Source organism: Triturus cristatus, chromosome 5_1 (assembly GCF_964204655.1).
Source record: "Triturus cristatus chromosome 5_1, aTriCri1.1, whole genome shotgun sequence".
Taxonomy (NCBI): Eukaryota; Metazoa; Chordata; class Amphibia; order Caudata; family Salamandridae; genus Triturus; species Triturus cristatus.
Window position 1 is genome coordinate 1,001,201,788 of NC_140587.1, and position 26,109 is coordinate 1,001,227,896.

Below are 26,109 nucleotides of genomic sequence, written 5' to 3' on the forward strand. Positions count from 1 at the left end.
TAGTGATGCTTTGGAGGTAACATTCCTTGCCAGGACACTGATATGACTTATACACATCATTAAAACAACAATTCATGTAACAGATACAACTTTAAACACTGTAAATCAATGTACAGATGGATGATCAAGTGCCCCAGTGCATATATATCATTACTGCACTCCACCACAGTCTATGAAGATTTTGAGTCCGAATTCAGCATATTATCAGGTATAAGAATACATTTACTGTGACTGATTAGACTGACTGATGTCCTGAAAAGGAAAAGTATTATAGCTTGGCGGCATGTTTTCACCCTATAGTCAATAAAAACAGGTTTCAGCAAAGTTTGCCGCTCTTGAAGTACGCGGGGACCGATGCACACAATATTGAATAAAGTTTTATTAAGTAAACCACAGAGTCTACAACTGTTCTCTGACCATTGTTGTATCCATCTCGGAGTGCTATCCTTTGTTGGGTATCTACCAAATCTTAACCTGAGAAATTGCTCTCTTATAGAACGTTGTAGGCGAGACAGTAGATATGGTTGAGGCTCTATTTTATTAAACGTATTGATGACTGACAAGACTTTTTTTACTGCTAGGGCCTCTTTATCTTGAAAAAAAGATTTTAAAATTGTTGATCGACTTAATAAGTGCTTGAAAGAATTTTTGTTTACATTCGAATTATCAAAAGGTTGAAAGTTTATAAATATTTAGGCTCTCAGATAAGTAGGTTTTCAGAACACTTGCATAGTCATATTTTATGAGTTCTTGCCAACACAAATTTGCAAGGGTGAGATAAAAACATGGTATATAAACATTTTAAAAATGGTGATTGTCTCCCTAAGGTTTGACTAGTCAGGCCAAACTCCAATCGGATGTTGACATGACCAATATTTTTCAGAATCTTGAAAATGGACTTAAAACTTTAATTTGTAGATTGTCCAAACGTTTGGAGTCTTTGCATTGAAAAAGCACTAACCCATTGGACAAGGAGGGGGATCAACTTTGTTTTCATGATTTTTACTAAGTGCTCATGACTGGGACATCAAAGCTTGTCACACAGTGTTCTAAAGGCAAATGTGAATGATGTGGCTTTGGCCTTTAAATTTTTAAAATGATATTTAAAAGACACTCATAAAATGTGATTCTTAGGTACTTACAAGACTTTATAGATTCAATCACTGATCCATTTACTTTCCATTCTCGCATACCAGGTTCACATTAACCTTTCAACATCATTTTAGTTTTCTTTATATTCATTTGTAAACAATTTGCTATAATATAGTTGCTAATTGATTCTATTAGCTGTTGTAAGCGTACTGTCGTATGTCACAATATGGCGTCATCAGCATACTGTAGGTATTCTATATCATAAGCTGAGAGATTTGGAGAATGGGAATCAACATTTTGCTAACGGAGAGGTAGGTTGGCCATTCAAAGATTGGTGCTAATACACAGCCTTGTTTTAATCCACGAAAGGTTTCAAAACAGAGAATTGTACAACTGCAGTACCCCAGTTTCACCTGGACCCATGTGTTTGTGTAGAACAGTATAATCATGTCTAATACTTTTTGTGACAAATGCAAAAACAACAGTTGATGGGCAGAATGCAGAACAATGTCATACATTCACCCCAGTACAGAGATCTGGGCCTAAATCCATCGTTTTTTTGCTCACCATGCCATTCCAGTTTGAACCCAGCCGTATAAATCAGTCTTGACCCTGTGCCTCATGGGAACAGTCCAGCCCGAACTGCCAAGCCAAGTCCTCCCTAGACTGGAACCAAGCCTCCTAGGACCGGTTTCGGGGTTTCACCCCTCTTCAGCCAGGATAGCTTGATTCCAGTGGCATGGAGAGCACGGGACTCACGTCTGAGCATACCCGTTCCACTCGGGGTGACAAATGCAAAAACAACAGTTGATGGACAGAATGCAGAACAATGTCATACATTCACCCCAGTACAGAGATCTGGGCCTAATACTTTTTATGGCACACCCCATGCGGACAACTATGACCAGAGTAAATTGCAGGGAACATAGTCAAAAGCAGCTTTCAAGTCGACAAAGCAAATATATAGCCTTTGGCTTTCGTGTACTGCCCTTTCCGATAGCCGTGCAAGGGACAGTAAATTTGTAACTGTGGACTGTCCTCTTCAGAATCCAGATTGATAAACTGCTATTATGTTTGATGCTGTGGACCACTCTTTCAGATCTTTAAGTAGGCATGTTCCAAAAACATTTGCTTCCACATCGGTTAGGGCTATAAGCCAATAGTTGGCTGGGTTATCAGATATATAAATAGGCTGTATAATGCTTCCTTGCCAGAATTTCAGAACCAATTAGGTTGCTACCACATCTTTAAATAATGGGGTTAGGATTCTTGCCCACAGATCTGTATTAGCTTTAAAATTAGCATTGGGAATAACGCTGGGGCCGGGTGTACCATTGGATCTGATCCTACCTATAGTTATTATCATTTTCTAATTTCTAGACTCAATTAATGAGAGCTTTTCTTTGCAGGGGTTTTTATTTGCCTTACATCAATAGTGTGTGTCAGTTAAGGTAGCTGGAGTGACTCGTTGGATTTCTTTTCCTATACGAATTTTGGGAGGAGCCCCATACAACTTGGAGATAAAGGTGTCCCAGCCAGATTCGTAAATGTTGGCACTATTTGCCCTCCTGCAAACATATTCAAAATCGTTGATTGTTCCCCTGAAGACTTTCATACTGTTCGTTTTACAAGCATAATTTAGCTTTGTCAATATTTCCTTGTGATGTGCCATTTTTGCTTTTCAGATCATTTGTTTATATACTCTTATCAAACATTTCAATGAACGTATTTGAAAATATTTTAAAACACAATTTGGTTGCTAACATATTGCCATTGTTGCTTTGTTGAGAGCCTTGTTTTGAAGATATAACTTGTGTGAATACCATCTATTATAAGTTGGCTTGATGTGGTATCCCCAGGCTGTTTTAACTGAAAACATTTCCATTAAAGAAGAATATAAACAAGACCAAATTTCAACCATAGAAGTTCCGTTTCTAAATTCTCAGAGTGCCCATTCTATTTGATTATTTGCAAAGGTCAAGATTTCGGGTTTAGAGGACTGCACTGCTGTTTCTGCTTTTTTAAATTAAAAGCAGTTGGCATATGCTGTAGGCTTCTAGACTTCGGTAGAAAGTGAGCTACTACTAGAGGCCTTGTTATAGTTTGGGGACTGTAGTCACTTTCCACTCGAGGAGCAACACGATACCCACTAATTCCACATAAGTCCTTCAAGATAATAGTGTAATCAATTATAGAATATTGCCTTGAGTTTTTATATGTTGGCACACTTATTGCATTGTCTTGAAGAACTTCTCACAACATCCTTAGATCAAATTTTTGTAGGTAGGCACAGCACGTTTGGATTGAGTCTGTGCTTAATTTATCTGAAAGGTTCCTAGAGACCATATGCATGTTAAAGTTGCCTGAAATAATTAGGCTATTTGCTGGATATTGATGTATCAAAGCTTCAATTATTTCCCAGAAGATGGTAAGCTGGGATATTTTAATCGATCTCTTTGTACTCAATCATATGTTCAATAAAAGAATTGCGGTTTGTAGGTGCATCTTAATACATTGTAACCATGTTCATTAAAGATCAATTTCCTGAGGCATGGCATCTAGTTCAAATGAGACAAATTGAAAACCTACCTTTCGCTCGACCATATGAAGATGAGCGAGTTTCACAATAGAGTGTTCTTGGTAGACAATAATGGCAGTATTATCCACTTTCCAGGAACATTAAGATTTCAAAATTCTGTAATAAGACTATTGTATCTCGATCTTTCAGCTGTCTGGAAAGGCCATGGACATTCCAGGAGCAAATGTTGATATGCTTTTGCGGTCTAACAAGACGGTTCAACCACCTGTCATTCCCTAAATTTCTTCCCTTAGTAAGGATTGTGGGTAACTAAGCCCAATCATCCATTAGAACTGGTTTATGTTGAATTTGTTCACCAATACGTGTGCCCGAAATGTAACTAGTAATCATAATACCCGATGATAATGCTGGATTAAATAATGGACCAATTATTCTTTTTAGGACATTAGCGTTTACTCCATGAATTCCAATTGTCGTTAAGCTTGACTGGACACTCACCTTCGTGACTGGCCTAGGGATCAGTAAGGTTGGATAGTTTAGGTTGTTACATTTCCTGGTCTCTATCCCCCATTCAGTGAAGTAAATAGAATTTTCCATGATTTTATTGACAATATCTGCACTATGCCATATAGTACAGCCGATTTCTAATGGAGAGATGCGGAGATCGTGTTTAAATTGAACAGAATTTAAAGCATCAGTTGTTAGATGAGCAAGCACTGGAATTGAGGCTCTTCATTTTAAAATGTTACTGTGGTTAAGTATATCATGCGGGCCCTTAAACTGTATTGGGGAATGAAAGAGCTCTGCAGAAGATGCAGGACACTTATCCAGTTGTTTAATTGTGATGTTCCTGTTGGGGAAGTTAGGACTTGTTATCGTACTTTGTGTCATCAAAGGTCTAGAAGTATCTCCCGCTGAAGAAGATGCAGTACGAATGCAGTGATTTTCTAGGATGACTTTTTGCCATTGTTTTAGAGTTTTTGCTGGCGGGAAGATGAAAGGCATTGTTGGATTAGGTATTTTATATTGTTGAGGTATTGATCAGATATTTTGCTTAACCTCTTTCCTTCCCAACAACGGAGTCCACATATCTCTGCTAACTTGAAGCTGCCTTTGCTTATTATCTGAGCTAGGAGAATAATTAGTCAATGCTCCATCACTATGATCTTTAGATGACTTTTCTATCTCATCTTCCGAGGAAATTGTCTCAACATGACGGCTTGATACTTCAATTGTATTTTACTCCACAGCTTTTGCTTGTTGGATAACCAATAGGGTAGATTTAACGGCTGGGTAGCTTTCCTTCAGTTTATTGGTCATTCCTGACATAGCTAGTTTTTTTGTTTTGTAATGCACTTTTCTTTGGCTTTTCCTAGCTCTTTTGGATAGCCTGTTTATTCTCGAAGTGGAGGATACATTTGTGATATTACTTTATTATGTGCACCATCTTGGGCTGATTATATTTGCATGGTTTCAATCTCTTATTTTCACATGTACCGGAAGGTTCTGTACAATACATGGTGATCCTGGTCCTACTAAGGAGCTTTTGTTACTTGGAGCTTGCGGGATAGGTTGTGTTGTTATTTGCGGTTGATCTTTATAGGCTTGAGTCGCATTGTGGTTAGGCCCCTCTTTTCCTGAACCAGCCATACTGAGTTTTTCCACTCTGAACTTATTGGAATATTCGGGCTGTTGATTCTTTAGTGTCACGACATGTACATGGTCTATGGTCTGCTGTAATTGCAGGCTCCGTATTTTGCTGCAAGGACAGGAGTCTAGCTTTGTCTATGAGAGCTATAACTATGTACGGGAGATTAGGCATTTTATCGATGATATGGGCACAGGTACAGGAAATAAATCGATTATCTCTGTCTGATTGGGCCTGTACAACTAAGTTTGTCAATTTAAGTAACTTAGAATCAATCCCGGCTACATAAAGGGCAAGTGTTTTGAGCAGATCTACATGTATGTTCAATTATCAGAATGGTAATTTAGGGCCGTAGTTATCGCACCCATGTTGGGTAAGCAAGTTGCCCCATATTCCTGTCTGGGCCTGTATAGTGTCATTAGGGGAGTTGGCCTCTAAAGAGACATTTTTATCATTATTAGCCAAAACAGAAAGATCAGCCAACTTGAGAGAATTATTCATAAAGTCTATATTTTCTTCCTCACAGTGGCCTTGTGCCATGGGTACACTCTCTATGACCATTTTCAGAGGAGTCAGATTTGGTTTCAAGTGAGCCTGGTTTCTTCCTGTTACTTGTATTGGGCTAAAAGGATCTATTTCAATTCTACTCTTCGGCTGATTAAGGCTGGATTTGTCTTGAGCTTTTTGGTCTTTGAGGTTTTCAATTGTATTACTAATGATCAGATATAATTTTGATGGAGTCAACAGTATCCGTTTTGGTGAAGACAGGAGTACTTCTTGGCTTATATTCAAAGCCATGCTAGATGACAACTTGATAACTGTCTTGTTTGGGTTTAAACTAAAATCCAGATCGATTATATCTGGGATAATAAGAGTGTTGTCATCTGTCAATGGTCCATTCTGAGGTCCACTCGAGTTATGTGCAGCACATGGCTGGATTATTGTTGTTCAAGTGCAGGAAGAATGCACTTGTACTTTTACAGTCATTAAGCGGGAGCCCACCTCTGGGCTCGAGATTACACGGTTGTTTGCTGGTAATTTTCTAAAATGTAGGTGTCTTGGAAGGCTACGATCTGTTGATGACTTGTTTTCGATTTCCCTTTCTTGGGCTATTAGGCAGTTGCTTGGTGTTGCATCTGACTTTACAGTACTTCTCTGGCAATATAGCCATATTAGCTGTATTAGATTGCCTACCAGGTGCTGTCATAGATTTCCCAGAGAGTTTAAAATAATCCGCTATGGATTGCTAGGAGGCAGCACTGCTATGTTGCTTTGGGGAGCCCCCCTCAAAAACAGCCTGGGAGGAGCCCAAATTTGCTTTTGTAATAAAAGCCTCTTCCACCAGGGGTTTGTTGGGGTTGACACGCGGTTCTCCCTGCTCTTTTGATCAATCTAATTTTTAATATTTTTTAATTTGCAATTGTATGGTCTCACGGAGGCAAATGGACCTAATAATTGTCTTGCGTATTCGCTGTGTTCCTTTACCATGTCTTTAGTATGACTGATGCCGCCTTCTTCCCGAGGCTGCCCAGCTTGCATCTTCACAGCGTGGTGTGACCACTCGGGGAGGCACAGGCACTACAGTCCTAATGTACTTCACTTCATGCTAGTCCATAAATGTCCATACTTCGATCTTCAGATCACTTTAAACTGGTCCTTAGCTGCACTGCTGCCACCTTGCTCCCGACTGCCCCAGGAATAAAGTTTAGCCCAGGAATACATTTTAGAAAGAAGTATGGCGGTACAGGGAGGCACATGCACACCAACACTTAGATATTTACACTTCTCGTAGGCCAGGCACTTGTATTTGCCCAGCTTTGGCCGTAATTTTTTTTCTTTTCAACTTTTGCCAGGTAATGGAAGAGGTGATGGGAGAGCGAAGATGGAGTACTTCTGGTGCTGCAAGCAAGCCACACCTGATGAAAATCAAGCTGCACCCGCAGCACTCGCTATTATGTCCTATGGCCCCACACACTTGCTGAAAAGTTGACTTAACTTTACCTGCCTTCTGCCACTCACCACGACATACGCTGGTAGGCAGGCTATCTGGCAGACAAGAGTCTAATATGAGCTTCAGGCGCCCGGTTGCATGGACCACACAGCTAGAGCCTCCTAGCTCAGTAGTTGCTTGGTTATGGCGTTTTCCGGGATTACCAATTTGTAGTGTATTATGGCGTCGGATCGTAGCCGCTGCTGCCCCCTCTCCTCTGTCAGGAGGCGAGGAAGACAAATGAGCGGGCGTGGCAAGCGACCCGCTACTGCTAAATCTGCTGCTGATTAACTGCTGGCTGTTTCAGTGGGGCGCTTGCCTGCACTCCAAAAGAGTCTGCAGGTCCCAGCCTCACCAGCAGAGCCGCTACCTCGACCCCTGCCGACTCACCATGCACTGAGTATCTGTCTCCGTCTCAGGGAATCTCGGGGGTAGGGGTGCTGGAGCCCAGTGCAGAGTCCTGTCAGCAAGCAGGTTGCGGTCTCCGGACCTGGAGCCTCACAGGCCCTCGCAAAACTCAGCAGCACGTCACATGGAGTGTGCATTGCGAGATGCAGTGATCCTGAGCTAGCTCACAGGCAGGGCACACCAAAAGAACCCCCGCAAGCTGCCTCCAGTCCTTTCCGGGCCGCCTCCGCTGGGATCTTGGGGCACACACTCACAGCGACAGACTACAGCCTCGCTCTACCTGCCCCCGTGGGGAAAGCAAACAGACGTCAGTCGCCTTCAGCTCCGATTCGCTGACCATGCTCCCCTCACTCGTCTGACTGCATCACAGGAAACTGGAAGCATACAGTGTACTGGAAGTGTAGACGTCCAGAATGTGTATTCCGTGAGAACCCAGCAGTCATGAAGAGACAGCGCAAGCAAGCACTGTCAAGGCTCAACCTTAAAAGCAAAGGCCTCTTGGAGCCCAAGAGGGATGAAACACCCCCTATTCCATCGGCTCTGATGCCCTTGTTTTACAGTTGCTGCTGTGATTGTTCACCGGATAACTACAGCTTACAAGCCCATGCCAGTCAACTGTTGAACATTCACAGCAATAGCCGCAAAAAGAGGCTGAAGTTAGCTCTAGACCCTCCCTGGGCTTGGATAAACTGTTTTTCATTGTTCGATCAAGCCAGAAAGACCCAGGAGCTGAACAGCATTCCCACTCCAATCTTCCGAGGCTCCAGTGACACCGAGCTACTGGAAGCTTTCCCCTGCCCAATCCATATATTTTGCAGAGGTAGGGGAAAGAGAAAGGTAGGGGAAAGGCAGAGGCTTGTAATGCTGAAAGCAGCATGTCTATACCAGGCTTTGAAGGTGGCTGTTGCTCCATTATCTTTAATCGACAGCTCAACATTCCAATGTTCTAATGCAAACTAAACAGTTTTTGTGCGCTTCACGTGTGTTGATCAGTGTTGTTTTTTCAATTCCTCAAGATTTCTTCATACTACATAACATTTCTTTAGACTGATATTTGCATTATAATCAAATATGAAGGAAACAAGGCTCTTCACAGGAAGTATAATAAAGTAAAATGTGAGAAGGGAAAAATATTCTTACAGAATGGGTGGGAACAATGGGTCATCTTCAGACAGAAAAACAAAGGGGTCCTCTTTAAATCCAAAAAGCTTCATTTTCTTTGCTGGTGGAGGCCTAAAGAAAAAACAAAAGTATTTCAGTGAACCGGTTAAGGATTAGGATCAAGCAATGCTTCTATGACAAGAATTTGCAATAAGCTGAGAGAAGAGGTGTGCTTCACAGCAATACATACCCACGCTGGATCAGACCAATTTGGTCAAAGTAAATCAAAATATATTTATATATCGCTCATTGATTATTTTCAGAGAAGTGACGCAGTCACAGGGTCAGTAAGGCCTATAAATGTAATCTACTTTTCTTAAACTTTAAATTTCAACAAAGCAATACCACAGATTGATTGCCATCAGAAACATGCCACCAGCTGCAGACTTAAAATGCATTAACAGTGCATTTCAAAATAAACTGGTTATCCAAAAAGCTACAAAATGGATTAACAATGTTACTTGCAACAATGGTTATCCATTACATGTTGGCTTCATATTATACCAAGGTTGATACACAAAGGCAGCACCCCTATTAGATGTTTCAGGTATTAAAAATGGTATTAAGATGGGTTAAATGAATATGTAATTGCCATTGTGGAAAAAATGGACAGACACTGCTACTATATGAAAAGACAATTTTAGAGCAAGCTCTGGGTAAGCCAACAGGTCTTGCACAGCTAAATCAGTGCAATGGTAGAATCCGTTTTGATTATTTTTCACCGAAATTCCAAAAACAAAAAACCCGCTGCTGCCTACACTTGAAGGCCATATGCTTGCATTAAAAATGTAAATGAAAAAAAAATGAACTACCACGCATTTAGTTTAGTAGAAAAGTACAGGTACTTCCCAGCAGGTATATATACTTTTAAGAGGTATAGAAACAGTTTACGTTTTAATGCACATACCAATAAAATAGACTCTCAGTTGCACAGATAAAAGATACTTGGCTTTGACCAGGAGCAGGAGTAATAAGGTCCAGCATAAGAGCTCCTTACGAAATCTAATGGTCCAACAAGAGTATGCAGTTCCTTTTAAAGACAGAGGGGAGAGGGTTTATAGGAACAGTTTTTTTTTTTTAGAGGGGGAATATGCTCAAATAGGAGCAAGAGCCCTCACACACAGGGATAGGTGTCAGGCTTCATCAATGGCTTAGCTGCTTGTCGGGCAGTCCCTGCAATGCCTGACGGGCACCCACAAGGGAGCACTTTGCCAGACATCTTTTTTTAGAACTACCGTTTGATGAAGTGAGGTAGTGAGGGCTGGGAGTGCAGATTGGTAAAAAGGTGTGAAAGGAAATAAATTGTATTATCAGAGGAAGCAAAGCTGGGGTAAGTCTTGAGGTGGACGCTGTATTGTGTCCATTACACTGATTAACGTGTCCTCCATCCCTACTTGCGGAGGCATTACAGTTACTCTAATTGGGACGTTTTTTACTGACTAAGTTACTGGATTTCACAAAATTTGGATGAGTGATTGGTGATCGCCTCATGAGAATACACACCCAGAGATTCCTTTCACTGTGTAGATTAGGGTAGTTTTAGGACCTGAAGAATTGCAACGTGATAATTTTTTGACAACAGGCGAGAAACATGTTGACTAATTAGGACCCACTAAACTATCTAAGACCATTAGATCCGTTTGAAAGTAACCACCATTTTAACTAGACAAGTGGACTCAATCATTAAAAATCGCTTGTCTTTGAGTTACGCAGGTATACAAAAAGATCTCTGGCAAAGTGCCCCCTTGCGGATGCTCTTCGGGCATCGCAGCACCTGCCAAGCCCAATGATGAAGCATGATACCCATTCAAGTGTGTGAACGCTCTTGCTCATATTGGAGTATATTCGCCCTCTAAAAAACTGTACCTATATACACTCTCCCATCTGTTTTTAAAAGAACAGCATGCTTTTACTGGGCCATTTGAATTACAGTAACCTGAAGACTTAGCTTAAACATACATGAATTGCAAAAAATAAAGGTTATAGAAAGAAAAGAAAATCTATTGTCAAATTAAAGTACTGGCAAACTACCACAGACACTGAGGTGCACTTTATAAGTGGATCAGCAATTATGATCAGAAAAAATGGTTTTGCAGTGCAAGAGCACGAGTGGCTGGAGTGAATGGACCCAGTCAGCTGTATGGTTAGATGGGAGGAAGTAAAATGTAAATGTAATTTAAATTAAAAGTTTGTATGGCACGAACAAGACCCAAATGACAGCTGAAAAAAAAACAGAGGGATGAAGAGGGGTGACCCAAAGCCCCTCTACAAATGTATTTGCATTTTTTTTATTATGATTTTTTTTTTCTAAATATTTGAGTGTGGTAAGACCGCTAAAGCCGTTTCTAGGCCAGTTCATAAAATAACTTACTGGGGAAAACCTTGGAACACATTTGTTTCAACTATTCGTGAGAGCAGAGGAGTGTGTTCAGACCAAGGGCCACAGAACATTTACACAGAAGAAACCAACAACCATATGAAACCATAGTTGATGCCAAAACAATATAGTGCATTTGTAGGAAACTGGGCTATGTTGCAGTTAACCAACCCCCCCCCCCCCCCCCACACACAGTTTTTTCCCCTTTTTTGCTGCTGGATGCCGATTTTCGAATCAGACAGTGCACTGAGGGCTGCTAACCAGACCTCAGTACCAGGGCTCCTCCCCTAAATCAATGTAATGTCTAATTGTGGCACAAGAAAACCATGTACGGAGAGGCAACACAAAAAGGAAAGATTTTTTGTACACTTATAATGCCACAGAAGAGTCTAATTGTGCTACAGCTGGCTTAGGAATTTAGCACCCCTGTAAGGGCCTAGTAAATGGTATTCCAGGTAACTAGGGCAGGGTTACTAAAGAGGGTCCCTAAGGGCTGCAGCATGTATTGTGCAACCCTAAGGGACCCACTTACAAAACTAAAGACAGACTGCCAGGCAGGCTACGTGACATGGTGCAAACCATAAGTGAAAACAAGACATGACACTTGTGTCATGCCAAATTCACTGCATCTAACATATGTAAGTCACCCCTACAGCAGACCTTGAGCCCGAAGGCAGGGTGCATTATATTTTATGTGAGGGCATATCTGCATGAGCAGATATGCCCCTGCGATTTCTAGTTCTGCTGCTAGATATTGCAATTGAGCAGGGAAGCCATCCTAAGGTATGTACTTGGGACTGGTTAAAACGAGTTTCCGAGCTACATAATGGCTTCACTGAAACATAGGGTGTTTGGTATCAAACCTCATATTAATAAACTCACACTGATTCCAGTGATGGATTTAGTAATAGATTTACCCAGAGGGTACTTTAGAGGTACCCCCTGAAACCGCTAGTTGACTGGTTCAGTCCAGCCTGCCGCCACAGACTACTTTCTGACCAAGAGAGCCTTCACTGTCAGAAGGTCTGGAACAATTGCCTGCTATGGAGAGAGGTATTATCACTTCCTCCTCCAGGAAGGCTGGTACAATTAGCATTCTAAGGCAGGGGGCTTCAAAAACCCACCACTTTTGGTATGCAAATCTGGCTTCCCTCACTGGAGAGGATTCCAACCCCCCTGCCCTGGGCTATCTGGCACCAGGACAGGCCAAAAAATTAGCTATGCAGGAGGCGTGGTGCCCTGCCAGGCTGGACACACTTCTAGGGTGACAATCCTGAAGTGAACCCAAACTTAGGATTCCACCATCTTTTGTGTGGTGGAATTGAATTCTGGGATAGGGTGATACAGACTCCTTAAAGGAAATGGTCATCTAGAGGGTGCAGTGACCCCAGGGGTAAGTAGCCCATTGGATACTCTCACTCCCTTTAATGCCCATAATTGAGCATTTAGAAGACCCCCTGATACCAGATGTTCAGATTTTGACGGGTCAAGAGAAGAATTGGACAACGAAGCGTCCTGTCACGAGAACCGAGGAGTAACAACTGATTTGGCACCAATCCTGCCAGCCTGAATGCTGCCTCCAACAATAGTGGAAGCAGACTCGTTCTGCAGCTGTGCAGTCTCCAAGAGGGCTGCCAGTGCTTCGCCAATTGCCTGAAGAAACTCCTTTAGACCTGAGGCCCCTCCCCTGCAGCCACAAGTACCAAAGACGCAAAGTGCTGTCAACCGAGTTGTCGCTCGCTGGTCAGACCGATGCAGCATCTTCCCAGGAAGAGGACCCTGTGCTCCTGAAGGTCAGATCTGTCCTCCCACCAAGTGAGAGGACACCAACACCAACCAGAGCACCACAGGACCAATACCCGGGGTACTGGAACCCTTGCAGCAGCCAAGGCTTGTTGTGCCCAGTCTGACACAAACGCCAAGGACGACTTACCTGCACTTTGAGAGACCTTAGAGACAGTGAGACCAACTTCGTGAGTGGCCCAGCTGTCCTGTTTGTCTGTCTTCTGCAAAACAAAGACCAAGAAGTGAGTCTGTGACCGCCACCACCCACGCCTCAAAGTACCTATGCACCCGCGCTACAGAGCCAGAGTCCAAGGGAGGTGACTGTGCCAACAGGGTCTTCAGGCTCCACAAGAACTAAGCCCACGCTGGAGTTTGCCCAGACTGGACTTCCAGTCGCGCCTGAAGCCTCTTTCTGCAGGCGCCCTCCAACCGAGAGAGACTCCTGGACCGGAATCAGACACCAAAACACCACTGCACCCGAGCCCCTCACCCCGTGGAGAAGTGGCCAACAGGGTCCCTACGTGCCTAAGCATCTCAAGGGTCGAGACCCCCTGTGGGTCCCTCCAGACTGATCCCCAGTTCCAGCTTGCAGCCTCTTTGCAAACGAAACCATTTCTCATTAAAGTGAATGGGACACCCAACATGGTGACCTACCACTGCAACTGGTCGCCCCAGAGCTTCCCAATGTGACCTGTTGGTGTGGCCATGGCCCTGGCACCATACTCACCTTAAGTCCTGAAAAACAGTCCTGTATGCCGCCTGAATGCAATAATTGTTTTTAATCCATAGGATAACATTACCGATACAGAAAATGCATTGTCTATTTCTAAAACTGTAAAAAATCATAACTCGAAAAGTACTTACCTGATTCTAATGATCTTGGTGGTTCAATTAATTTAAAAGTATGTGTTACTTTTATAAAGTGGTGTTGGATTTCTTTATTGAGTGTGTCTCACTGCCTTTGAGTGCAATAAAGGCTTAGCGCTACCCTCTGATATGCCTAACTGCTCGCACACACTACCACAACAGAGCATTTGGGGTGTCATTTGTGCCTCTGTATTTTATTTAGGGTTTGCATGGACTCTCTACAAAGTGTACCACTTTTTGGTCCACTATATAAAGAGACAGCTTCCTACAGCATTTACACTACCCATGTTTTGCAGTAACTTCTTCATTGTGACCAGGAAACTTTAATCTCAACTACACTAAAGTTAGTGACCAAATATCCCAAGATAACTAAGCCGTGCCTCAACAATATAACTAACAACAAGCATTGGCATAGCCAATAGGTCTTGCTTTTGGGACCTTATAAGTATTTAGTTCAGCAGCACAATATCCTTGGTGCAACAATATCAACCGTTGCATGGCTAAACACGTATAAGCTCCCAAAGGCGAGACCTCTTGACTATGCCAATGCTTGTTACACAACACTACAGCTTTTGTTTGAGGTTACTAAACAGCAGACACTTTAAAATACCTTTACTTAATAAAAGCTATCAAAATGATTCCTTAAAGTTTATTTTTGACCCAAAGCACCACAGCTTATAAAAAGAGTATCGAATATGCTACTTACCAGTATGCATCTGTTCTTGGCATGTAGGGCTGCTGACATTCATATCTGTGCATAGATCGCCGCCTAGTGTTGGGTCCGGATGATTGCACATTGTTGTCCTGGAAGAGACTTCGAAGTATCACGAGATAGGTGGCTCCTCCCCTAGACTACAGTGCACATGGGCATCCTCTCCATCCTCCGATTGTTTTTCGCCATTGTGGCAGTGATGGAGTAGATACAGTAAGTGATGACCATGCAATACAGTAATTCTGAGTGCTGCAGCCGCTACAGGCGCCGGGGAGGAGGGTGGGCGATATGAATGTCAGCAGCCCTACATGCCAAGAACAGATGCATACTGGTAAGTAGCATATTCGGTTCGAGGCATGTGGGCTGCTGAATTCATATCTGTGCATAGATTATATAGCAGTCCCTCTATTAGCGGCGGCTGCCCGTGCCAGCTGCAGCAGTCTGAAAAAGAGTCTTGAGAACAGCTTGTCCTACAGCTGCCTGCTGTTTTGAGTGTACATCTACACAGAAGTGTTTTGTAAATGTATGTATAGTGGACCATGTAGCTGCCCTACATATTGCTTCTAAAGGAATGTTCCCCAGGAAAGCCATGGACGCCCCTAACTTTCGTGTTGAGTGGGCTTTTGGAGGAATAGTTAATGTACGTTTAGCTTTTTGGTAGCAAATTTGAATACATTTAACTATCCATCTGGCTATCCCTGCTTTGGAAATGGCGTTGCCCTTGTGTTGTGGAGAAAAGGCAACGAATAGTTGTTTTGTTTTCCTAAAATCCTTTGTCCTGTCTATATAGTACATGAGGGCCCTCTTTACATCTAGTGTATGGAGCATTCTTTCTGCGACATTTGCCGGATTTGGAAAGAAAACAGGCAGTTCAATAGTTTGATTCATGTGGAACTGCGATATCACTTTAGGCATGAATGTGGGGTTGGTACGTAGTACAACTCTGTTTGCGTGAACCTGTATGAATGGCTCTTGAATGGTTAGTGCCTGGAGTTCACTAACCCTTCTCAACGAAGTGATTGCCACTAAGAAAGCTACTTTCCAGGTGAGGAATTGAATCTCACATGAATGTAGAGGTTCAAAAGGTGGACCCATCAATCTGGTGAGGACCACATTTAGGTTCCACAGTGGTGCCGGTGGGTGCCTTGGAGGAATCACTCTTTTGAGTCCCTCTAAGAAGGCTTTGATGGCAGGCACTCTGAATAACGAGAGGTGCTGCCTGTTCTGAAGATAGGCTGCTATTACGGTTAGATGTATACGTATGGAGCTGTATGCCAGATTGCATCGGTATAAGTGTAACAGGTAACAGATGATGTTCTGAATGGATGCATCCAGCGGATTAATGTCATTGTTTTTACAGTAAATGACAAATCTTTTCCATTTAGCCGCATAGCAAGCTCTGGTCGTGGGTCTCCTGGCCTCCTTGATGATATTCCTACATTCCGGAGGCAGGTTCAGGTATCCAAACTCTAAGACTTCAGGAGCCAGATCGCCAGGTTCAGCTGTTGCGGATCTGGGTACTGAATTTCGCCATGGTTCTGCGTTAAAAGTCTGGGTGTTAGCCGCAGTGTTTGATGCGGCACCACGGAAAGTTCTAGAAACGTGGTGTACCATGGCTGGCGTGCCCACGTTGGAGCAACCAGGATGAGTGTCATCGAGTGTTGTCTCAGTTTGCGTGCCACTAGCGGCATCAATGGCGCTGGGGAAAAAGCGTACGCAAATCTGCCTGACCAGTTCATCCATATCGCATTGCCCTGCGACTGTGGATGCGGGAACCTGGCGGCAAAGCTTTGGCATTTTGCGTTTTCCCTTGTGGCGAATAGGTCTATCGCTGGATGACCCCACTGCTGGAAGTACGGTTGGAGTACTGATGGATGTAACTCCCACTCGTGCATCTGGTGGCTGTGTCTGCTGAGCAGATCCGCCATCTGGTTGTCCTTGCCCGGGAGGTGTTCCGCCAGGAGGAAGATGTTCCTCTGAATGGCCCACTTCCACATGCTCTGAGCCAGATGAGACAACTGTGGAGAGTGTGTTCCTCCCTGCTTCTGTATGTAGTACATGGCAGTCATGTTGTCCGTCCGGATCAACACGACTTTGTTGCATAAGTGTACTTTGAACGCCTTCATTGCTAGGAAGATTGCCATCATTTCCAGAAGGTTGATGTGCAACTTCTTCTACTGTGTTGTCCATAGTCCTTGCACTGTGTAATGGAGTACATGAGCTCCCCATCCCTGGAGAGACGCGTCCGCTGTCAGTACTATTTGTGGAACAGGATCTTGGAACGGTCGGCCCTTGCAAAGGTTTTGTGGATTCCACCAATGCAGAGAGTTGTATGCCCGACCGCTCACCAACACTAGGTCTTTTAACTGTCCTTGAGCCACATTCCATTGACGTGCCAAGCACTCCTGAAGCGGGCGCATATGTAGTCTTGCGTGCGGGACTATGAAGATGCAGGAGGCCATCATGCCTATTAACTGCATGAACACTCTCGCTGGAAGGGAGTGTTGAGGTCTGAACTTTGTTATCAGCAGTTGTATGCTGTTGATCCTCATCAAAGTTGGCTGAGCTTTGGCTGCCAGAGTGTCTATGGTTGCGCCCAGGTACTGCCGTACGTGGGCGGGTTGAAGGTGTAATTTTAGATAATTCAGTGAGAATCCCAGACTGTGAAGAAGGTGAATGGTGTGGGACATGTGGCTGGCACATTGCCGAGCAGACTTTGCCTGAACAAGCCAGTCGTCTAGGTAAGGGAAGACGTGAACACGTTGTCTCCGTAAGTGAGCAGCCACTGTCGCCAGGCACTTGGTAAAGACCCTGGGCGCCGTTGTTACTCCGAAAGGGAGGACTTTGAACTGATAATGTTGATCCTGAATAGTGAACCTTAGATATTTTCTGTGTGATGGGTGTATGGGAATGTGGAAATACACATCTTTCAAATCTAGTGTTGCTAGGAAGTCTCCCTGACTGAGTAACGGCAGAACCTGTTGGAGGGTGAGCATATGAAAATGCTCAGACAGAATGTATAGGTTGAGAGGTCTTAGGTCCAGTATAGGTCTGAGAGAGCCGTCCTTTTTTGGGATTAAGAAGTACAGGGAGTACACCCCTAACCCGTGCTGTTTTACAGGTACGGGCTCTATGGGCCCTTTTTGCAGCATACTTAGTACTTCCTGCTGCAACAATGTCAAGTGCTCTGCGGACATAGGACGGTGTCTTGGTGGTATGTTGGGTGGAATGGATGTTAATTCTAGACAATAACCGTACTGGACAATGTCTAAGACCCACCTGTCTGTGGTGATGGATCTCCAGACTGGCAGGAACTGTTGTAATCTCCCCCCGACCGGTGTTATATGGTCGTGGGGCAGTGACAAGACGTCACTGTTTGTTATTGGCGGAGGACCTGGTATTGTTGTTTCCCTTGCCTCTGCCCTTGGTGCTGGATCCACGGTATCCACCCCTATTGTTTTTATTATAGGTACTTTGAGAACCTCCTTTATTGTACTGCTGCTGGGACCCCTGACCTCTAGCTGCTCCTGAACTTCTGGGGCGACGAAAGGAGCCACTCAGAAACTGCTGTGATTGGAGAGCCCCCATAGATTTTGCAGTTTCAGTGTCTTTTTTAATCTTGGAGTGTGGCGTCGACTTCAGGGCCAAATAAAAAGTCTGGGTTGACCGGTTGATGCAAGATATTTGTTTGAATGTCAGGTTTGAACCCTGATATTCTCAACCATGCATGTCTTCTCAACATCACACTAGTGTTGATGGCCCTTGCTGCCGTGTCCGCTGCATCTAGTGCGCATTTGATGGACGCATTTGTAATGAGTTGCCCCTCTCTAATGAGGAGTTCGGCCCCCTCCTTGTACTCATCTGGTAGGTGTTCTATCAGTGGTTCTAGGGTATCGTAGTGGGACCTGTTGTATCTGGCTAGGAGTGCCTGTGTGTTGGCAATGTGCCAGATGTTTGATGCCTGAGCTGCCACCCTTTTCCCCGAGTTTTCAAACACTTTGGACTCCTTGTCTGGAGGAGGAGCATCACCAGTAGTCTGCGAGTTTGCTCTTTTGCGAGCGTTTGAAACAACCATTGAGTCTAATGGCAATTGACCCTTAATGTACATAGGGTCTCATGGGGCTGGTCTGTACATTTTCTCTATTCTGGGGTTCAACACTCGTGTTCTTGTTGGCTCCTTAAAGATGTCCTTAGCATGTTTAAGAACTCCCTTTAGCATTGGTAGAGTCTTAACCGTTTTCTCTGATGTGGAGAACGTATCCACCAAGAAATCCTCTTCAACAGAGTCTGAATGAAGTTCAACCCCGTGATTGGCAGCTGCCCGTTCAATGAGGGCGTTAAAAGCAGCAGTATCCTCAGCGGGTGATGGTTTTATAGTGTAAACAGGAGTGTCAGGAGCATTGTGTATGTCACCCGGGTCATTAGGGTCTCCCCATGGTTGATCTTGGTCCTGTGGTTCATCAGGGTCGTGATCTAGAGGATAAGTGGTATCCTCATAATAGCCTTCTCCTGCATCCATCTCCGAGGGTGTGGGAGAAAAGTCAAGTGTTTGGTGGGTATATGTTTGGTAAGATTCCACAAGCAGTGGTGTGGAACCTGACGCCATCTTCTTTTTGAGTGGAATTTTATATGACTCCAAAGCGTTCACCGGGACAATTTTTCGCTTTCGAAACACCAGTTTACCAGTATCCACGTCGATGAACCGCTCCTGTGAGTCTTCGACATGTGGTTTGTCAGTGGACGCAGGTTTTGGGCGCTCGATGCTCTTCCTGAGTTCGAACATTTTAGGTGTCCCCGACGGTGGCAATCCAAAAGTGATCGGCGTCGACGGAGCCTTTGCGACTTTCTTTGGCTCGGGGCCTTTTTTCGGGTCGGGTGTGTCTCGTTCCCTGATGCGCGTTAGGGACTCAGACACCTGCTTCACCATGAATGGCAATGGTGCACTCGATCTGACAGGCTCTTTGGGGACAGGCCTGGACGCAGGGGCTTCGATCCGAATTTTCGGCTCGACGCTTTGTTGATTGGAGATCTTCGCAGACTCGGCACCCTTCGGAGTCGATGTATGCGGATCGATCATCTTGACTGTAGGTTTCGGCGCCCCAACCTTGGGTGCTAAAGGCATCTGCGGCTTCGGAGGACCGCTGGCCTTCTTGTGTTTCTCGGCGCCGAAATCCCTTTTTGTTTTCTCGGTACCGACGGTGCCTTTAGGTTGTTCGGTTCCGACGTCCTTTTGTGTAAGCGGATTTGAAGGTTTCGAAGCCTTCGATCCGACGAGGACGAGTTGCACTTTCAGTTTCGATTTCATCTGTGCAGCTTTCGGTTTCGATTTTGAGGGATCGACTCCAGTGGTTTTAGATATTTTCGGCTCATTGGAAATGTTCGAAGCCGGGCCCTTAGGCAGGGCTGTAGAACAATCTGACTGATCTTGGGTGAGGCCCGCAGGCGAACCCTCGACCTGAGCCGTATGGAGATTATGTCCCTGGGCCTCCGTATCGACAGATTGGCCTAGCTCCTCGCTTGAGCTATCTTCCTCGGCCCCAAGGGCCTCATCGTCGTCTCCTACCTCGTCGACGACTTCTTTGTCCTGGAAGATCTCCTCGTCTTCATCTTCATATTGGGAGTCTGGTTCCGAAGCAGAATCAGATTCTACTTCCTCAACGCTCTCGACATCTTCATCCTCGGTACCGAATATGTTTACCGCGGTAGGCACCGATTTGTTGGCCTCCAAACGAGCTGCACGTCGATTCCGAAGTGTCTTCTTGGACCGGAATCGGGCGCAGGCCATACACTTGGTTTCATCATGATCCGGTGATAGACATTTGTTACACACCGGGTGGACATCGATGTGGGGATATTTGGCATGACATATAGGACATCTCTTGAAGGGGGTCCTCGATTCCATCCTCGAACGTTGTTTGAAGTTCGGTCCGAACTCGATCCGATGAGGTGAAAGAATAAGTTATCGATACCGAACGCAAACGATACCGACGAAATCTAAATACAGTTTTCCTAACTTGAGCTAAGATAAGCACATCCGAACCCAATGGCGGAAAAAAACAATCTGAGGATGGAGAGGATGCCCATGCGCACTGTAGTCCAGGGGAGGAGCCACCTATCTCGGGATACTTCGAAGAATCTTCCAGGACAACAATGTGCAATCATCCGGACCCAACACTAGGCGGCGTTCTATGCACAGATATGAATTCAGCAGCCCACATGCCTCGAACACGTAGATATGCTTGTGCTTAGTGACGCTGCTGTGTAGTATGCCTCACCGCAAATGCTTGAGCCCATATTGTGCCTTTAAAATTATTGTCAGTGTTTTTTTTATTAGTTTGTAATATTATCTTTTCCTTGTATCTCTAGCCTTTATTTTAAGTATACAGAGCGATAGTGGAGGCGTGTGCAGCCAATAAGCAGGATATTTGGAGTAATGGTGTAAATGGAAGGAAGATGCATTTATTATGGTTCCTTAAGGCTGCTACTGATTCCGGCTGTTTGTGTTAGGACGGGGCTGAGTAAAATAATTTAACAGGGGTGGGGGGGCGGGAGAGAGTAAGCAGTACTGGTGTTAAAACTGTTCAATAGGCCAGAAATAAAAAGTAGCGGATGTTGTACTTACAGGGATACTAATCAGACCAACACTGCTACAGAATTCTAGGCACATGCTACAAAACTATATTTAGTTGGATAATGTAGACCCAAAGTAAGCAGTAACTAAAAAATGTAAGCGTTTCTACTATAGAGATATACAATTAGCTGTGTATGAGACATTTTGTATTTCCATAACATCACGCTTCCTATTAACACAGCACAGTAATAAAAAAAGTGCAATTTATAGCAATAATGCAAACATAGGTGCCATACCTAGTACATAAGAGCAAATGTGTTAATCATTAAAGTTAATAAGATGTACCTATGTGTACTAATATTGTCTAGGGAGCTATGCAGTTGCTTGTTTACTATTAATCAGTTGCCGGTGTATAAGGTATATCCTAAACGAACTACTTCAGGTTGTTTTGGCTTTTATCTTTACTCACTAGACGCTCAGAAGACACTACAGCTTTTGCTGGAAGTTAGCAAACAGCAGACACTTTAAAAAACCTAACCTTTGTGAAAGTTAGGGGAATTATTCCCTAAAGGTTTTTTTGGACTGAAAGCACCATAGCTGACAAAGAGAGCACAAGTGTATATGCTTTTGCATTGTAACGCTGCTGTGTGGTATGCTTTTTCCCCCTTTTTTGCCTCCAAATTTCTCATCCACGGTGTTTGATTTGTTTGTAATATTATGTCTCCCTATTAAAAATTAAACAGCATAAACTGTGTACACTGCTGTGCTAAATCGGTGAGGCAGTGGCCATTGCATGTCTATATAGGTGTTTTAAATAACTGTTTATTAGCTGCTTGGCGTCTCTGCTGAGCGCACCACATGATGCAGACTGTTAAAGTATTTAGACAATTTGCACGTTAATTGTTTGGCGTTTTTGCTACGAGAACAGAGCGTACGTGTTTGTTTCCTCCTTGGCCTTTCCCTTGAGTAACAAAGTTGTGGTATAAGTGTGCAGCCTACAATCAGGATATTTAGAGTAATGGCGAAAATAAAAGAAAGATGCATTTTTTTATGGTTAGCCGACAGTTTTACTGATTCTGGCTGCTTCCACCAAGACCGGGCTGAGTATAATACTGTAAAAAAAGGAGGGGGGGGGGGGGGGGGGTGTTAGGGTTGTGTTTTTAAACTGTTGGATGGGGTAAAATTTAAAATAGCACAAAAAGCTATACTTGGAAGGATTCGAATAATAACAAGACTTATTTATAAATGTAGTTACATGCTGAAAAACTATATGTATTTATGCAGCACGGACCTAAATGAAGCAGCACCTACAAAATATGTATGTATGGACCTTAGAGGCATATGATTGGCAGGCTATGCAGTAACAAATTAGTAAAAAACGTGTTTTTGTATGCCTGGGAAGCACACAATGGGCAGAAGCCGAAAGGTTTTGTACTTTTTCTTACATTTTGTGCTTGGCTCAAAAGTTACACAGTAGAAAAATAATTAGGAATTTAGTTCAAAACTATATATGTATGTACCTAGGAAGCACACAATGATCAAAGTCTGAAACCTTTTGTACTTTATTAACATGAGTTGTTTGGCTTAAAAAACAACAACTCAGTACGCTAAAATGTAACCTTAAAAAACATTGACCAACACTAATCAGCTGCTATTGAACTACTGTATGTTTATGCTTGAAAAGCACAGGATCAGCAGGGGTTGTAACCTTTGAACTGTATAAAAATCACGCCAGCTAAAAAAATACCTGTGCCTGGAAGGAATATAATTATCAAAGGCTGAAACCTTTGTACTTTAGCAACTTCACACGCTAGGCTATAAAACAACACCACAGTACAATAAAATGTAATCTCGAAGAACACGGAAATACTGTAAGCAGCTGCTAATAAAGACGTGTGTTTCTGTCTAGAAGGCATACGATCAGCAGGGGCTGTAACCTAGTACATTTTATAAACATCAAACGTTGAACTAAAAATCTTGTTAGAAAAAAAATGTAATCAGTAATAATATTTTAAAAAAGGACGTGTAAAGCGATGCTACACAAGTCCACCACTACAGGACGCTAAGGCAGGCACTAACTTAGCACAAAAAAAACAACGTGTTTTAGCATGCTGTAAATTAAAGTGTTTAGAAGCTGCAGTTTAGGGGATTTGCCTGGCTCTACTTTAATATGTGTATACATTTGGCAAAGAACACGTTCATTTGTCATAAATGTATGCCTTGTAGCCATACAATTAACTAAAGCTTAAACGTTTGTATAAGAATGGATCCACATCAGAGATTGTAGAAAATGTTTATTCTTGAGGAAAAGATCTCACCAACAAGGAACAAATACAACAAGCTGTTGCAGGACGCTCAGCCAGGCTCTCAATGCCTGGAACAATACCTTCAAGTCATAACATTCTAAAGCACTAAGCAACCATCACAGATGCTTGGGATGCCACACATCTCCCTTCTTAATAAAACAAATAAATATGTTACATTTTTTTTTTTTTTAAAGATAAAGGAGAAATAAAAGGAAAACAACTTTACGCTAATCACCATAAAGCAAACAAAAGTAAGTTAATGATGTCGTCGCCGCAGCCGTCGCATCACTGAAGAAGGGTGTCGCCGCTGCAGCGGTCGCATCACATTGCCGAAGCGCCTCACATCACCGGAGAAGAGTGTCGCCGTCGCATCAGATGTCGTCGCATCACCGGAGAAGCGTGTCGCAGGGCCGATCATGGCTCAGAAGAATCATTGAGTCGCCGCACGGCCGTCGGGCGTGCACGCATCGTGTTGCATCAAGAAGACGACGCCATTTTGTTTCATTGCACCGGATCTTCATTGCATCAACACGGAAGCACAGTAAGAAACAGACGCATTACCTCCTCACCCCGAGAAGAACCACTGCATCATCGTCCCCTACGCAGCAGTAGGGAACCGACGCATCACCGTTCTTGCGTGTAAGGAACCGACACATCACTTTCCCTGCAACACTTTTGTTGTATAGCGTTACGCATCCAAAGGTACATTGAACTTAAAGTGTTGCATTTACCATCTAAAGAGAACTAAGCTATTTCTACCATTTTTAAAGTACAGTATTGTGGATTTTTGTCGTTTGTGGTCTTGTGATAAGTCTATATAAAGAATACTTATTTTTTATACAAAAACCTGTGTGTGTCCATCTGTAGTGTTGTCACTGTATTACTGTATGTGTTCACAAATGCTTTACACACTGCCTCAGAGAAGCCTGTCTGCTCGTGCCAAGCTACCAAGAGGGTGAGCAGGGGTTATTTTAGGAGTGTACCCCCTTACCCTGACTAGAAGTAAGGGTCTCTATTTGGTCAAAGGTACCTACCTCTGCCAACTAGAGACCCACAAATCTAACATCTGGAAAAAAAAATCTTCCAATTGCTGGAGAGCCTTCAGCATGCATCCAGATCCAACGCAGAAAAAAATAGCGACCAAAGATGGGATCTTAAGGAGGAAGCAACGACGACGTCACAGAGGAAACCAAATGGAGGTCCATCGACATCCACCAACAACAAAAAACAAAAAGAGTCGAAAGACAAAAGTTTATGGGAGAGAATTTCGGACCAAACCACTAGATAGCGGAATAATGCACAGCATGTGAATCCAGAAAAGATTCACGCTGCAAAAGCACATATGTACTGCACAGTACTTCACCCTCTTTGTGCTGTACCCTTACCAGGAACACATACAACCAACTTAAAGTCACCACTTCTGCGTTATACAGCACTCCACATCTACCTGATCTAGGCCAAGGGTGAGTTAAGCACACAGCAGCGGAACCTTTAACAATGTGAGTGAGCCTGTAGGATTTCCCTCTAGTTACACAAGGATCACTACACGGTATGCTGCCACCACCACACTCATGCTGCTTAACTCCTGGTGAAGGCGATAGCCTTCCACCACTATGAGTGTAGCACTTGGGGTGCCCTTCCTGGTCTAACAAGACCGCAATCTGTGAGACAGGACTTTGTCATGGAGCACACACATGATCGGTGTTTGCATATGAAGAAAAAAAAAAAGAATCAGCATTAGGAACTCAACATAGTTGGGCACTCAGGGCAGGGGTACACTTCTCTTAACATATATAGGGTGCTTCTGTCCCAACACCATTCCTCTCCCATCCTTCTCCCTTTGAGGGACTAACCATAGGCATTGGGTAGAGCAGCGCTCCACGTTACTTGAAACCCTCCTGGTTAAAAGGAGCATAAGGATATAATTTCCCCGACATTTGGGAACATTCAGATGAGTTTCAGTAAGAACTACAGAGAGTGTTTAACATCTGGCCAGTTAGGTCTGTATGCTTCAATCAGTTAATGCGATTAATAATGCCAACTTGATGCATAAGAAAGGCTGTTGGAGAAAACACCTGAGGGTGGCTCCCAGTAATTATGGGGAGTTGATTGCTGAATGAGATCTACAGAGTAAAACCACTGAAAATGGATTGGACTAAGATTTCAAATTGTAATCAAAAGAATGATCAGGCACTAGCTAATTACTGGGACAGGCTTAAGGAAGTGTTTAAAAGGTATTGGTTTATTGTTCGTCCGAAGGAGGCTGTTAGTGCAGATTTTGTTGAAGGATTATTACCGAATGTTAAGAGTCAATTGGCAACCATATGTATTGTGTGGAATAGTAAAAAGCTAGGAAAATTGGCGACAGTGGTCATCAATTGCAGCATAGCTTTGCAGAAAAAAAAGAAAGTGTGCTGAATCAAAATCATTTCCTTTGAAATTGCAAAATATGCAGAAAGTGAAGAAATGAATGGGATGAGGAGCCTAACAAAAAGGTGTGGGGGCAAGAGCAAACAGAAGGGGACGAGCAGAGGCCGAAGGGGGAAGGGGTTTCTAGCTTTGCATGTTGCCAGCTGGGGCGTTGGAAACAAGATTATCCCAATACTGCTTCCAATGCACACTGGCTCTCAGACTAAACTGGATACCATCAAAT

At 43.6% G+C, this 26,109-nt stretch overlaps 1 protein-coding gene across 1 annotated transcript in view; it reads right to left on the bottom strand.

Moving 5' to 3' along the window:
- NSUN2 (NOP2/Sun RNA methyltransferase 2) overlaps positions 1–26,109 on the bottom strand; it is a 503,790-nt gene that overhangs the window by 208,532 nt on the left and 269,149 nt on the right. The window contains exon 14 of the mRNA XM_085606101.1: positions 8,818–8,910. Within this exon, the coding sequence (XP_085462227.1) occupies positions 8,818–8,910 (93 nt within the window). The remainder of the gene's footprint in view (positions 1–8,817; positions 8,911–26,109) is intronic.